Source organism: Coffea eugenioides, chromosome 1 (assembly GCF_003713205.1).
Source record: "Coffea eugenioides isolate CCC68of chromosome 1, Ceug_1.0, whole genome shotgun sequence".
In the NCBI taxonomy this organism is placed as follows: Eukaryota; Viridiplantae; Streptophyta; class Magnoliopsida; order Gentianales; family Rubiaceae; genus Coffea; species Coffea eugenioides.
The window spans coordinates 46,737,863-46,751,079 of record NC_040035.1 but is presented as its reverse complement, the minus strand read 5'-3'; the positions used below and the strand labels follow the sequence as shown (position 1 = coordinate 46,751,079).

Below are 13,217 nucleotides of genomic sequence, written 5' to 3'. Positions count from 1 at the left end.
GTGATTGGCTAAAGAGTGTTCGTCCAAATTTTTTATTCCCACGATGCTGTTACTGTTCACCATTTGCTCTGCAGGCTACTTTTTTTGGCCTTTTACACCGCAGACTTGATTGATTGACTGGTTAGAATTTGGGAGAAGTAGTGGACAAAAAATTTTCCTCCTCTCCCCTGATTTGATTTGCAGATCACCGTCACAAGTCATCTCCCACTCTCCACTTTCCCCTCTCCATTTCTTCATCATCACCGCCTCCATTACTCCCTTTCTTCCTCTGTTTTCACTTTCTTTCTTTTTCGTCACCCTGATCATTATCATTCAGAAATGAAAAACTACATCCAACCACCTCCACTTCTCCATTTTTTCCTTCTTTGAAAGCTGACCTTTTCATTTCTTTTTTTTTTCCCTTTCTTCTTTCTTCCTTTACCCATGGGACCAAAACAGAAAAATGCAGATGATTCCTATGTCTCACATCTTGGTTGGAGAGTGTTCGTCCAACTTGTTTTCATTTTTCCTCTTTCATTGTTTCTCTGTTTTTCCTTCTAACTGACTAACTGATAACGTCTAATTCTAATTCTATTCTAACAAGACCTAAACTCCTAAACTAAGCCCTAGGCTTTTTGACGTCGCGCCGTTGTTTCTCCAAACCCCTCAGGCAACGAAATGGTAAGGCTGCTCTTCACCACCAAGTTATTTCTGTCTTCTCGATGATGATTGTTACTGATACACATATATGCAGATGCTGCATTCTAATTTTCAATCTTTCGTTTGGTTTTGAAAAAAACGCCATATCTCTGACATTTTGAGTTCTTTGTGTTGTCATTGATGGATGCTTTTTTTTTGTTTTGAAGGCTCCAAAGAGAGGTGCGAGGGCTCCAGCTGCAGTGGCGAGGAGGAAAATCGAGAAGGTGGCGAATCCTCTGTTCGAGAAGCGTCCGAAGCAGTTCGGAATTCGAGGAGCCCTCCCACCGAAGAAGGATCTCACCAGGTTCATCAAATGGCCTCTCAATGTCCGGATCCAGAGGAAGAAGAGGATCCTCAGGCAGTGCTTGAAGGTTCCTCCGACGCTCAACCAGTTCTCCAAGACTCGACAAAAATCTTGGTCGCCTCTCCCTCACTCGCTTTTTATTTATTATGCTGTTTCCCCTTTTTCTTAATGTTATACGATGATTTTTATCGGGACTCTAAGTTGTTCACCTTGATTGCACCATCTTGACAACCCTGGTCTGGTATTTGACTGCTGTAAAGAAAAATCCAGTTATTTTCTTGACATAAATCTGTGCTTTCTCGCATATTGATCACCTATTGCACTTGTAATCATACTTCAAATGCTTACTCATTCTTATTCCCCCCCTTTCTCTCTGATGATTGCGTAGAATAGGATCCCATGGTTGAGCAGGGCAAACGGTGTTGCTGTAACTAAATAGGAAATGAAATCTTTATGTAAATTTAAAAATCATTCTTTTATGGTTCTTAGCCAACTGGATATGCCAGATGTGGTAAATAGAAAGAAATTGAGGTTGCTCGGATCATAATATTTGTACATGGTAATTGTACATCGTCTTCCCCTATAATCTCTTGGATGACTAGAAACTGAGTCGTAATGTGTCGCTCTATCTGTTGTCATGAAATTGGTAAAAGCTAATAATTTGCTGTGGTAGATTTAAGGGAGTCTCTAAATTTGTCCCTATCTTAATAATACCAGTCAAGGAGATATCCTGTTTCCTTTCGGGGTTGCCATTTCACTGCTTCATTTTTTCTCTTGCCAATGTATGTATTTTCTGATGCTTCCATTGATATGCAGCAACAAATCTATTCAAGATGCTTCTCAAGTACAGGCCTGAGGACAAGGCAGCCAAAAAAGAGCGTCTTCTCAAGACAGCTCAAGCTGAGGCTAAAGGGAAAGCTTCTGATGCTAAGAAGCCAATCGTTGTCAAATACAGTTTACAGCATGTGACGTGCCTTGTTGAGCAGGTCTTTATCGTACTTTTCTTCTATATTTTGTTCGTTTTCTGTAGTGTCTCACTCTTGGTAGTACAAGCTGTAGCTCATAGAAATTATTTTCTGCTGAACAAGGCACAATTGTTGCTCACGATGTGGAACCAATCGAGTTGGTTGTTTGGCTTCCTGCTTTGTGCAGGAAGATGGAAATTCCCTATTGTATTGTGAAGGGAAAATCGCGATTGGGAGTGGTAAGTTTCCTTCTTTGTGGAGCCTTTTTGGACGCTTTTATTGTAGCCAGGACTGATGTAATTGACACTCTCTCGCAGATTGTTCATAAGAAAACTACATCGGTCTTGTGCCTGACCTCAGTGAAGAATGAAGATAAGTTGGAGTTCTCAAAAGTTTTGGAGGCCATTAAGGTGATACATAATTTCCTACAGGTTGTACAGGTAATGATATTGTGATTCAACTTAAGGTGACATAGCTATAACAAAATATGTGTTATACACTAATATGTATTATTACCTTTTAAGATGGCTTTTCTTTCCACCTCATTTATCACACACATTCAATAGTTGATTTTACCTTTTCTTAATCTCTTTTTTCCAATTTACCTAATTCAATATGTATTGTCAGGTTCTCTATACTGAGCCGATGAATATTATGATTTGTTATCTAACATTCAGCAGTTAGTTAAGGTACTTTCTGTCATACTTTCTGTTCTTTAATAGTTATCAAGAAATTGTGGGCCTTTTACAATATGTATGTGTTTTGTTTGTCCAGTGCAGCTATGTATTATCAGGAATTTGTATTTAATTATATGCTTTTGGTATTATGTTAAATATGTTCTAAGTGATACGAAATAGGACTCTACTTCTTCTAAATTTTCAAGTCTCAACTTGTGCACTGATTATTAAAACCATTGACATTCATGTATTTGCTAATACTTGGGTGTTCGATTTTTGTTTGCCAAGTTCCATATCTGTTAATTTCAATGAATTCATTTGAATGAAGACAATAAATAATGCTTTGCATTTGATGCTTGCAAATAATCAGTGGTTCATTCCACTGGGGCAAATCTTGCTTTATTTTTTTTAATCTTTAATCCCTTTTTAAAAACTAGAAGTGAGATTTTTTGTCCGTCATAGGTTTCTCTCAATTTGTAAACCTTCCAATATATAAGTTGTTGACTGGAATTGTTTACAGCCTAGAGGGGCTTGACTTTGATGATAATTTCATGGGATGCTTGACTTAAAAAAATTAATGATAAATCTCATTTTGTGCTTGTGAAATGAATGGTGGAATTTTCTCTTTCTATGAGGCAGAAGTGTTGTTTGGATTTAAGCATTTTTCTTCTACTATTTTCTTTAATATGCTTTTAGTACTTCTGGTAATAAAAGAGTTTCACTCATTTGCACTTTACATGGTGAGGTATTGTTATTTTTTCTGGTGGTGACTTTCTTTTAATTTGCAAAAGATTTTTCACAATTCACCTTGAGAATGAAAATTGTGATTCAACTTAAGGTGACATAGCTATAACAAAATAAATGTGCTTAAGAATAAAATGAGCTAAGGCTCGCAAAGAATCATAGTCTTGAGTTTTTATCAAATAAAAAAGGTCAAATCATTTCTAATGAAACTATTGCATTACTTTGGCATTGATTGTAAACTATGGAAACATTTTGTTTTATTATTGGTTATGCATGCAAGTATTTTGTGTAATTTTCTAACTGAAGGGGGAGAATTAGGAAGCATTAAGGAGAAAGCTCAGTGATTTGCTTGTCTTTATCTTCTACTACTATGCCTGTGATTGTGGTAAATAAGCTAGCTAGCTATCGTGGTAAAGTTTGCTATGCATTTTTTATTGTAAATTTTTTAAATTCTTTCTCCTGATCAAAAGTAGAAGATGAGAAGAAAAATAAGCAGCTTAAAAGAAAAACATGGAATTTCAGCCTAATTGAGTCATGTAAAATGGTCGTGAAAGGATGTTGTGCACGACACATGATTTTTTTGCATTGTAATTTCTTCTTCTTGCTTAGTACTTCTCTAACCTTTTGGATTTTTTGTGGGGTTTAGTAGTCTAATTTTTGTATATTAATTTGTATATATATGTTGTAGGTGCAAAAAATTGGAAATTTCTTCCAACATCAGATTCTGTAAAATTTTCCCCTTTAATAACGTGCATTCTATTTGGTTATCTTTTAAAAAAAATAAAAATTGGAAAGAATCTTAATTTTTTTTCGCAACTAAAAAGTATCAGAATGCATTTAACAAATTTGAGAAAGTTCTTTTATGATTTTTTCGTTTAAAAGATATTTTTGGGCTATCTAATCTGTTTATTGTTTGTGGTATTGCAAGTCCAAAAATTGGAACTTTGCTTTCATTCCCTTCATAAACCACTTTGTATAGGGTCTTCCGCGGTTTTTCCTCATCTCTTGTAATTCTTTCTTTTGTTTGCTTTGCTTAACTACTTTTTTTCCCTATATTTTCTTTACCCTGTTTATTTGTTTATTTCATGTTTCTATCTATTATTTTTCAGTGCCAAAATCGACAAGAAACTCTGCCTCCCACTCTTCCTCTTCCTCTCCTTTTTCTATAGAAAAATCCCCTGGCAAAACCCAAGGCCCGAGCTTCGATTCTTCTATTGTTGGCAAAGTTGAAAAGTACCAACCCATCTTATAGCTATCTCCCTCATCCAAGGCCACTATGATTTTTCTAATTCAATCCTTTTCTCTGCCTTCGTTGAGAACAATTAAGAATTACTCTTTTGTTAATTAATTAACATATATATAAAAGGGGGAATGCCATATCTCAAAAGAGGTGCTTGTGGTGGTGATGTGGTCAATGGTTATTGGCTAGAGAGTGTTAGTCCAAAATCTGTGCTCCTCACGTGAGTTTACTTTGGATTCCATTGTTCCTTCAAAAAAAAAAGTGTCCTATGACAGATATTTACCACTGTTTTCATCTCACTTTCTCCGTCTCGGTCTCCCTCAGAGCTCAGACGAACACTCTTCCTCTCTTGCTCTCCCTCTCTCTCAAACGATGACCGAATCTATCATTCATCTACACGCTTTCTTTCTTCTTTGTTAATCAACAAAAAGAAGAAAACAAAGAAGGCACTTTGATGTTTTTGGGTTTAGTTTTTGTTTCTTTCTTTATTTTCTTGAATTTGCAGTTACTCACAATCACATTTTGCTTCTCATAGATTGAGGACAATGGATTGAAAGTCCACGAGAAGGACAACTTTTCAGGTTGTGCGATTTTCTTTAATTTATTTTTTCGGTTAAGATCCTTCCAGTTTGATTCAAGATGGGCTCTTGCCTTCGATGATGGCTTTGATCTCTGATAGGCTGCTTAGACATCCTAATACAGATGTCAGGATTTCAGTTATGTCTTGCATCTGTGAGGTGTTAAGGATTAGTTCTCCGCATCAACCTTATGAGAATGAAAGAATGAAGGTAAGCTGAACACCTACAACAGTATTTACTCTTTTCTGTATTTGTTTGTCTGCTTCCTGTTGTATACTTGTTTAGAGCCAGTTCTCAGCCTTTTCATTTGCATGCTGTACAAGATATTTTTCGGTTCACTTTAGCTGCATTCAAGAAGTTGTCGCTTTTCTCTGGTCGCTGCTATGCTAAAGCTTTGCACATTCTTGAAATCGTTGCGAAGGTCAAATGCTGCATCATCTTGCTGGACATAGGCTGCGACTCATTGGTCACTAAAATCTTCGAAGTCCTTCTAAGTACCATTAAGTAAGGCTAAGATGTTACAGCTAATTTTTAATATGTATTTTTATTGTCAAGACATTTTGATTAACTGCCTTTTCTCTTTGGGTCTTGTAGTAATTGATATTTGTTTGCTTCTTTAAATTAACTCTAATACTAACAATTAAGGTTATCTTGAATTCGAACTTGTAATAGCATTGAATTCGAACTTGTAATAGCATTCCCATTATGTTCAACCTTCTTTCCTGCAAATATGATCTGCTTTCAACTTCGTGAACTCCTCATTTAGCAGCAATGAAATTGAAAATTTTGCTCGACTCATGGCAAGCCTTTATTATTTGTTGTTGAGTGATCAACTCATGGTATGCAATGCAACTAGCCTAACGGAGTAATTTAGAAAGTTGTACCAAATTAAACAAATTAGAGGTATTCATTTGCTAATCTTGCACCTGTCTCATGCAAGTCAACACATTCAATTGTCATGTGCTGATTGTTGTTCTGTGTTTGAATGTCTAATACAAGGTTCAACCACCCACAAGCTGTATTCTCATACATGGAAGATATTATGACTTGGCTTTTAGATGAGAGTGATGACATCCCATTGGGTCTTTTAAAGCCGATTCTAGCTAGTGTGCAAAAGGAAAACCAGGTACCCTTCCTTATATAGATCTCTGTTTCATTTATTCTTGTTCTTGTTTTATTATTACTCCATTACCTTTATTGTTTGCCTCAGATTACTTCACCCGTTTCCTCTTGGTTAGGAGAGAGTATTAAAGAACTGCTCAACTAAAGTCAGATCTTTTCTTATGAATGCAGTGAAGTTGATGAGGCTAGATATTAATGATTATGCCGATATAGTTGCTTCATTATGCCGAGAAATGCCAGCTGGGGACAATGTGGTGCTCATCTTCTTGTAAAATTTTTTACCTCTTTTTATATGTTAAACAAGCATGGCTAAGCTTTTTATTATATATTAATTGTACTTGTTTTACGAGAGCTTACAGTCAGTGGCAAAGGAAACTCTGAGTGTATGGAAAATCAGTCCCTGGGAATGGTCTTTGCGTATAGAATGCTCCAATTTTCGCCACTTAAGTGGGAAGTAGTGTGACTAATATATTTTAGTTGAATTAGAAAGTTGTTAGTATATGTTCCTTTTAAGTTTGCAACCTAGAGCTTGTCATGAGCAGCAAATTAGAGCTAAGGGAAAACCTGAAAGAAAGAAGAGAAATTAAGTAAACATTGTGTCTAATGAATTCCAGAAACACTAAAATGGCCTTTGTGCATAATTTGGTTTCATAGTTTTGTGAAAGAAATGGTGATTTTTCTTTGTATCAGGGCTGATATCTGCTCATTTGGAATCCACCACACTGGAGTTGGCTCATGGTCATGCACCATTCTCGAAATATCCCCCAATGAAGGTATGGACGTTATATGCAACAACACCAGATAACAATAATGAACTTGATGCAACATGTTCTTGAACTGTAGTTGTGCACTTAATGGAACTTCCTCGTTTTGGTAGGTTCCTTTGATGACCATACAAAATGCGCCTCCTGGACTTGATTATGACCGCGATAAAAAGTTCCCCAAGGCATGTCCTTTTTCTTCTAATAGTTGGCTACTGTGCTTAGATATAAACATTTTCTAGCACACCAAACTGGATCAATATTCTATCTGTTTGTTTCTACTTAGATATAAACTTTCTCTAGGACACCAAGTTAGATCCATATTCTAGCTGTTTGTTTCTATTTCGGCATTTCCTCATTCTTATGTTTTTTATTGCTAAAGCATTTCCTCAATTTCGAACAGTGTTTTAAAGAAATGGTTGCAATGTGCTTGGTGAAAGACTTGACAAAGAGGCTAACTGCAGAGAAACTATTGAAACATTCCTTTTTCAAGAATGCAAAGCCTCCAGAGCTTTCTGTGCAAAAAGTCTCTGCTGACTTACCTCCGTTGTGGAATCATGTTAAGGCAAATTTGAGTGTATGTCATTTTAATGTTACTGTTATGGAACTGCCAACCATCATTTTATTTTCTAATGATTTACCTACTAAAAAATTGCAGCTTAAGGATGCTGCACAACTAGCTTTGAAGAAAATGCCTTCAGCTAAACAGGAAGCATTATCACACGTCTAAGACATCAGAAGAATTTATTGGCTGTTTGATCTTTTATTTGTAACTTTCTGAATGTACATTAATTTTGTGCTCAATCTTAGTTTAGATAAATCTTAGTTTAGATATTAGTTCGATTATTTTTTGTAGGTATCATCTGGGACTTTTTCAGCAAAAAAAATGCAGATTTAGTACATTCATTCTCATTGTTACAGTTGTTTTTAGGAAAAAAAAAACGTCCCTCGTTTAATGATCCCTTCTCAAAATATAAACCTCTTGTTTCCTTCAACCGTTTTTCATTTCTGATACTTCTAAATGCTCTATCAATCATATGAATACTGATTAGTCAATTTATTTAATATAAAAAATGTGTACAACCTTATTATTTTAGTGATTTCGATATGGCCGCATCTTCTCTGTAGTTAATTTCTTATACGCAACCAAACAAGAGCATGCATGGGCAATTGGTAAATGTGATTTTTTCCCACCATTCTATACCTGAGAGGTCATTCTTTTTCTAGATCTTGGCAGTTAGTGTATCTATGAGGGTGGTTAGAACATCAAATGGAAAAGAAGTATGACTAATTAACATCTAATTACTTATTAAATTTGTTTATGACCAGGGGGCTCCTGTGCTTGTAGGTTCTGCAGTCACTTGTCTAATTAATCTAAGATCCTGTCATGACCTCCACTTAACATGCATTCACTCACTTATTGCCTATTGCATGTAGGTGTGCACTCACTTAAACTTGTGTTGAGCATCTTCTATCATCTGACATGTTGGCCTTGTGTTGAGATCTTTAGAAAGAAAACGATTTGGAGCAGTCTACTGCACTTTCTGGCATATGGTAGGATTTAATTTGCTCATATGTTTATCTGAATATAAATGGGATCAAGACAGTTTTAAATTCATAGTTAAAAAAGCTGCTGAAACAACGAAACTTTTTAGCATTGTAGAAAGCTTTGTACCTATTATTTTCCATTGCAACAGATGAAATCTTCCATTTCGTCCATGCAATAAGAGGAGAGGCATCTAATAATTTTTTTTATATTTAATATTTGAATTTGAATAATTGGGCATTTATGGGCAAGATTGAAAATTACACCGCGCATCGCGCGGTGTTATTCTCCTAGTTCTGGTTCATGGGGGGAATAAAAATCAGCATAATCCGTCCGTCAGGATGATATGCCACGTCGTCGTTTCCGTGGTTCTTGTCGCGACGAAAAACCCTTCGAGGCCCATATTTCACATAAACCTCTGCTTACTGCGGTGCAGCTGCGAATTCCATCCCCACCCCCGGTTCAATTACTCATTTACTCTATACCCTGTCTCGGGCCTTGACCAGCAACACAGAAACCAAACATCGGCTATAGAAACGTAATCTCTCATTTGTCTTAGTCGAGCCGGCACGGAATAAAGGGTTCCGGTACGGGGCTTTAACTTGCCTGTAAAACAGTGGGACAATTGAGAGATAACTTAGCTTCGTCGTTCAGAATCTGTTGTAGCAAAATTATCCACCTTTGCAGTTCTCTTCATCTAGGAGAGGGGAGAGAGAGAGAGAGACCTTTCAGCTTTCTGCAATCAAATTTGTGCAGAGTATGTCGGAAGGAGAGTATGACAACAGCAGCGGCGATCCTTCAGAGAAACTAAGGACTCTGAAAATCACCAGTCTTGACGAGGAAGAAGATGAAGAGGATGCTCCCATGGTTGATGATGTTTATGAGGAGGAGGACGACGACGAGGAGGAGGAGGAAGGTGAAGAGCCGGTGTCCTTGGGCTTTGTGGAGAGCCCTAAACATTCGTGGTCGCTATCTCGGGAGTTGTTTCCTAGTGTAGCTGGTGGTACTCCTGTATGTTGTTCAAAACTACCATTACTTGATACTAATATCTAACACAAAACAACTTTCTCAAATGACCGTTTTGATTTTGTTTATATGCAAAATTTGCCAATGTTTTATTGTTTGATTACGGGATAAAGCAATTAACTGTTGAAATGCAGGCATGGTTGGATCCGACAAATTTACCCAGCGGGAGGTCTTGCCTTTGTGACTTTTGCGCCCAACCTTTGCAGTTTCTGCTTCAGGTATCCATATTTCTCGATTTATGTTCCTCACTTCTGCAAATTTAAGAATGCCGTTTGACCGCCAAAAGTAGATAATCTCTTGATATTATTGTTTTTCTTTGTACTCAGGTTTATGCACCTCTTTTACACAAGGAGTCAACATTCCACCGCACCTTATTTGTTTTCATTTGTCCATCTATGTCTTGTCTTCTTAAAGACCAACATGATCAATGGAAACGGCAGCCCGAGAAGGCATTTCGAAGGTACCTTGGGTCTCCCCCCCCCCCCCCCCGACACAAACAACAACAAAAAAGGATGATGTTATTCTGAAGAATTTTCGTATAATACATCTATTAAATTGTCCTCTCTTCACAAAATGGTGGCTTTCTGCAGTGTGAAGGTCTTCCGTTGCCAATTGCCTCGTTTCAACTCGTTTTACTCTAGTGAGCCTCCAAGACATGATGGTAGTGACAGACGTACTAGAAATGGAGGTTAGTCATAACTTCTGTTTGCTTCTTCCTGGGGCTACAATGAAGATAGATTGGTAACTCTTCTGGTCAAAATATGCGAGTCATTAGCTCATTCCTGCAAAAGTTTTTTATTGTTTTATTCCTCCTAATGATGATTTATGAAGTACTTTTCCTGGCTTGTTTTATTCCTCCTAATGATGATTTATGAAGTACTTTTCCTGGCGGAGGGGAGCGGTAGATTGGGCCTTACATGCTCAGCTTTAATTGTGTTTATCTTTTAGTGTTACCCCTGTTCATGTAAAAGTTGGAGTGCAGCTTATGTTTTATTAACAAAGGCAAGATCGTATCATTTAGATATTAATGGGACTTCCTGCTCCAAGAATGAGTGCATATATGTTCATTTGTTAAATGCAATACATTTATGCTGCATATATGTTCATTTACTAAATGCTATACGTTTAGAAGAGAATTTCCTTTGTGGTTATGTTTTACTATGGTGTGCAAGGAACATCCAATCCGTTCTAGTTGCATTTTATTTCTTGACTGTGATGTTGAGATATTTTTTTTTGTCTCAGCCATACTCTGTAGCTGGTGCGGTACATGGAGAGGAGATAAAATTTGTAGTAATTGCAGAATAGCGCGTTACTGCTCTGAGAAACACCAGGTGATTTGGACACGAAGATTTACTCCTTTTTCATCTTTGAACTCTTTTGGATTTGTGTTTTAACACTAGTCGCCTCTTCGTGGACCGACTATATCCAGACAGCACACTGGCGTTCAGGTCATAAAATTGAGTGCCGACAGCCCTATATGGCACCAGTGGCTTCTGCATCAACCATTAGTGACTTACCTGCAGAAACACAAAAAGGTAAGAAGAATAATTACAACTAAACGTCTTGTTGGTTGCCCCTGGATCATGAAGTATATTGACTTGTACTGCAGAAGAGGTCCTGATGTGATTTTAAAATGCCTGGGTCAAGCCATTTGCTTCCTGATCGAGTTAAATTAAGTCTGAAAACAAGTCCCAGGTAGAGTCTGTTATTAGAAGGTACTTATTGGCTTAAAATATTATAAGCCAGAGTCATAAAATGGTACAACCACACTTTCCTTATCCTATTGGAGGCTTTAGCTTGCAGGACTTGTAGTACCTGATGGTGTGAAATGTGCGCGTTTTGATATGTAAATTTCATTTTACTTGTTTGAAATGATATACACATCTCATAGAGTTTCCCATTGCATGCAGTTGCTAGCAATCACCTGTGGCCACAATTTGAGATTGTAAATGAAGATGAATGTCGAGATAAAAAGTCTGAGTATGATGGATTTGATAAGTCATTGGTTTCACAAAGCCAAATGGATGAAGTCAAGTCATTACTAGACACCTTTGAGGTTAGTGTTGTTGTTTAGGTAATGTGGTGTTATGGATCGGTGAATGATCTTATATAGCCTCCTTTTCATTGCTCCTGACTAGGTGGGTGGTGACAAAAGATCTTGGGCAGCTTTTCAAGAGCGAATATCCCGTGAACCTGAGCAAGTATTGAGGTTAATAAACATGAATTTATTTCTAAGCATATACATATCCATGGGAAGTGGAACAAAAACATTTATAGGTCAATCATATGGCTCAAGTGGGGTGGCAAAAAAATTTAGGAAAATTTTCCATCTCTTATTTCTTTTTTTGATAATAAGAAAAATTTCCCATATCTTGCTCTATCAAATTTTCTCACTTCCAAGAGGGGTGTCATTGCATCTGAAGTTCAGATTTTGTTGTGAAACAGGTACTATAGACTGGCAAAAACCAAACCACTATGGCCCATATCAAGTGGCCGGCCATCAAAAATGGATATTCCAAGGTGCAACTATTGTGGTGGGCCTCGAGCTTGTGAATTCCAGGTGCAGTGCTTTATTTCAGCTATGCATATGCTTTTCCTCAGCAGAAAGCTCTATAGCTGCTCGATCACTGGCCCATTAATTTTGGTGCCTGTTGCATATGTAGACGTTTTACCTGTCCAGTAATGCCATACCTGAAAATTCCTGGCTTTAAACTATGATCTTATCTTTTCCCTTGGTTACAGGTATTGCCGCAACTACTATATTACTTTGGAATTGAAAATCATGCAGATTCTCTTGATTGGGCAACTATTGTGGTGTATACGTGCGAAGCCTCGTGTGAGAATAGAGTTGTTTACAAGGAAGAATTTGCCTGGGTTCAGCTTTTATCTCAATCAGCTGCAACATTGTGATAAATGTTATGATCCTCCCGTTTTTTCTTGTTATCTGTGTTTCCGTTTCTGTGTGAATCAGAGAGAAACAACCATTTTTTTTCCTTGGTGCACTTTTTTGCTTTCGCCACAGGGAATTAGCAAAGACGCGAGATTTATGAACCATTGTGTGTCTGCATGAGATGGTGCAACGTGGATCTAAATGCAGTTGCTGCATACCTGATCAGGGTCTCCACCTTCGAAGGGATTAAGAGTGTGATAAAAAAGACCACTAAAACAGTGCGGTGAGAAAAACCGTTGTCTTTTTCTTTTTCTTTTTTTTTTTTCCGGTGCTCAACAAAAAGCAAGCCTTACGAGCATCCGGATTCAGGAATGTTACCTTAGATTTGTCAACTAATTGATCCCGTCGGGTGTGAATTGTGTGATGACAATAATGTTTTCCAATGATAATCTCGCTGCAGAGATGAGGTTCGTTCATTTTGTGCATCTATTGGGGGAAATGGCGTGTTTGAAGGGTTGAAATTATGTCACGGTTTGAATAATTATCACGGGTTTTGTTAGAAGGCTGCAGAAGCATTTGGCTGCCTCGTTTTGGAATTCTCAAGGCTTAATCTCTTTTGATTAACCAATTTCCTTGAGCTACACATCATAGACGTGAGGAGGGGATACGATAGAGGAATGTACCCT

At 37.3% G+C, this 13,217-nt stretch overlaps 2 protein-coding genes and 1 pseudogene across 3 annotated transcripts; all 3 read left to right on the top strand.

Annotated features, from left to right (window-relative positions):
• The first annotated feature begins 200 nt into the window (after positions 1-200).
• Positions 201-2,592, top strand: LOC113761015 (annotated as a pseudogene).
• A 1,917-nt stretch (positions 2,593-4,509) lies between these two features.
• Positions 4,510-7,981, top strand: LOC113761020 (serine/threonine-protein kinase fray2-like). The gene is made up of 8 exons (XM_027303823.1): positions 4,510-5,396; positions 5,510-5,690; positions 6,186-6,312; positions 6,480-6,562; positions 6,999-7,081; positions 7,186-7,254; positions 7,473-7,646; positions 7,728-7,981. Exons 4-8 carry the CDS (start codon positions 6,532-6,534, stop codon positions 7,797-7,799), a joined length of 429 nt encoding a protein of 142 aa, XP_027159624.1. The 5' UTR covers positions 4,510-5,396; positions 5,510-5,690; positions 6,186-6,312; positions 6,480-6,531; the 3' UTR covers positions 7,800-7,981.
• A 982-nt stretch (positions 7,982-8,963) lies between these two features.
• On the top strand, positions 8,964-13,007 carry LOC113779639 (programmed cell death protein 2). 2 transcript variants are annotated; one of them, XM_027325702.1, is made up of 10 exons: positions 8,966-9,626; positions 9,776-9,859; positions 9,968-10,101; positions 10,232-10,329; positions 10,884-10,972; positions 11,071-11,176; positions 11,552-11,697; positions 11,780-11,850; positions 12,087-12,201; positions 12,384-12,634. In XM_027325702.1, the coding sequence occupies exons 1-10, from the start codon at positions 9,375-9,377 to the stop codon at positions 12,549-12,551; spliced, it is 1,263 nt and encodes a 420-aa protein (XP_027181503.1). In that variant the 5' UTR covers positions 8,966-9,374; the 3' UTR covers positions 12,552-12,634. The 2 variants fall into 2 exon arrangements, with proteins under 2 accessions (XP_027182058.1, XP_027181503.1); XM_027326257.1 differs by lacking the exons at positions 11,552-11,697; positions 11,780-11,850 and having other exon boundaries at positions 8,964-9,626; positions 12,384-13,007.
• The last annotated feature ends 210 nt before the right edge of the window (positions 13,008-13,217 follow it).

Excerpts from the sequence above, each read along its gene's own strand:
- LOC113761020 (XM_027303823.1), top strand. The coding sequence starts at position 6,532 with ATGCCGAGAAATGCCAGCTGGGGACAATGTG. Across the intron at positions 6,563-6,998 it reads TGCCAGCTGGGGACAATGTG|GGCTGATATCTGCTCATTTG; the intron begins GTGCTCATCTTC and ends TCTTTGTATCAG. Across the intron at positions 7,647-7,727 it reads ATGTTAAGGCAAATTTGAGT|CTTAAGGATGCTGCACAACT; the intron begins GTATGTCATTTT and ends AAAAAATTGCAG.
- LOC113779639 (XM_027325702.1), top strand. The coding sequence starts at position 9,375 with ATGTCGGAAGGAGAGTATGACAACAGCAGCGGCGATCCTTCAGAGAAA. Across the intron at positions 11,177-11,551 it reads ACCTGCAGAAACACAAAAAG|TTGCTAGCAATCACCTGTGG; the intron begins GTAAGAAGAATA and ends CATTGCATGCAG. Across the intron at positions 12,202-12,383 it reads CTCGAGCTTGTGAATTCCAG|GTATTGCCGCAACTACTATA; the intron begins GTGCAGTGCTTT and ends CCTTGGTTACAG.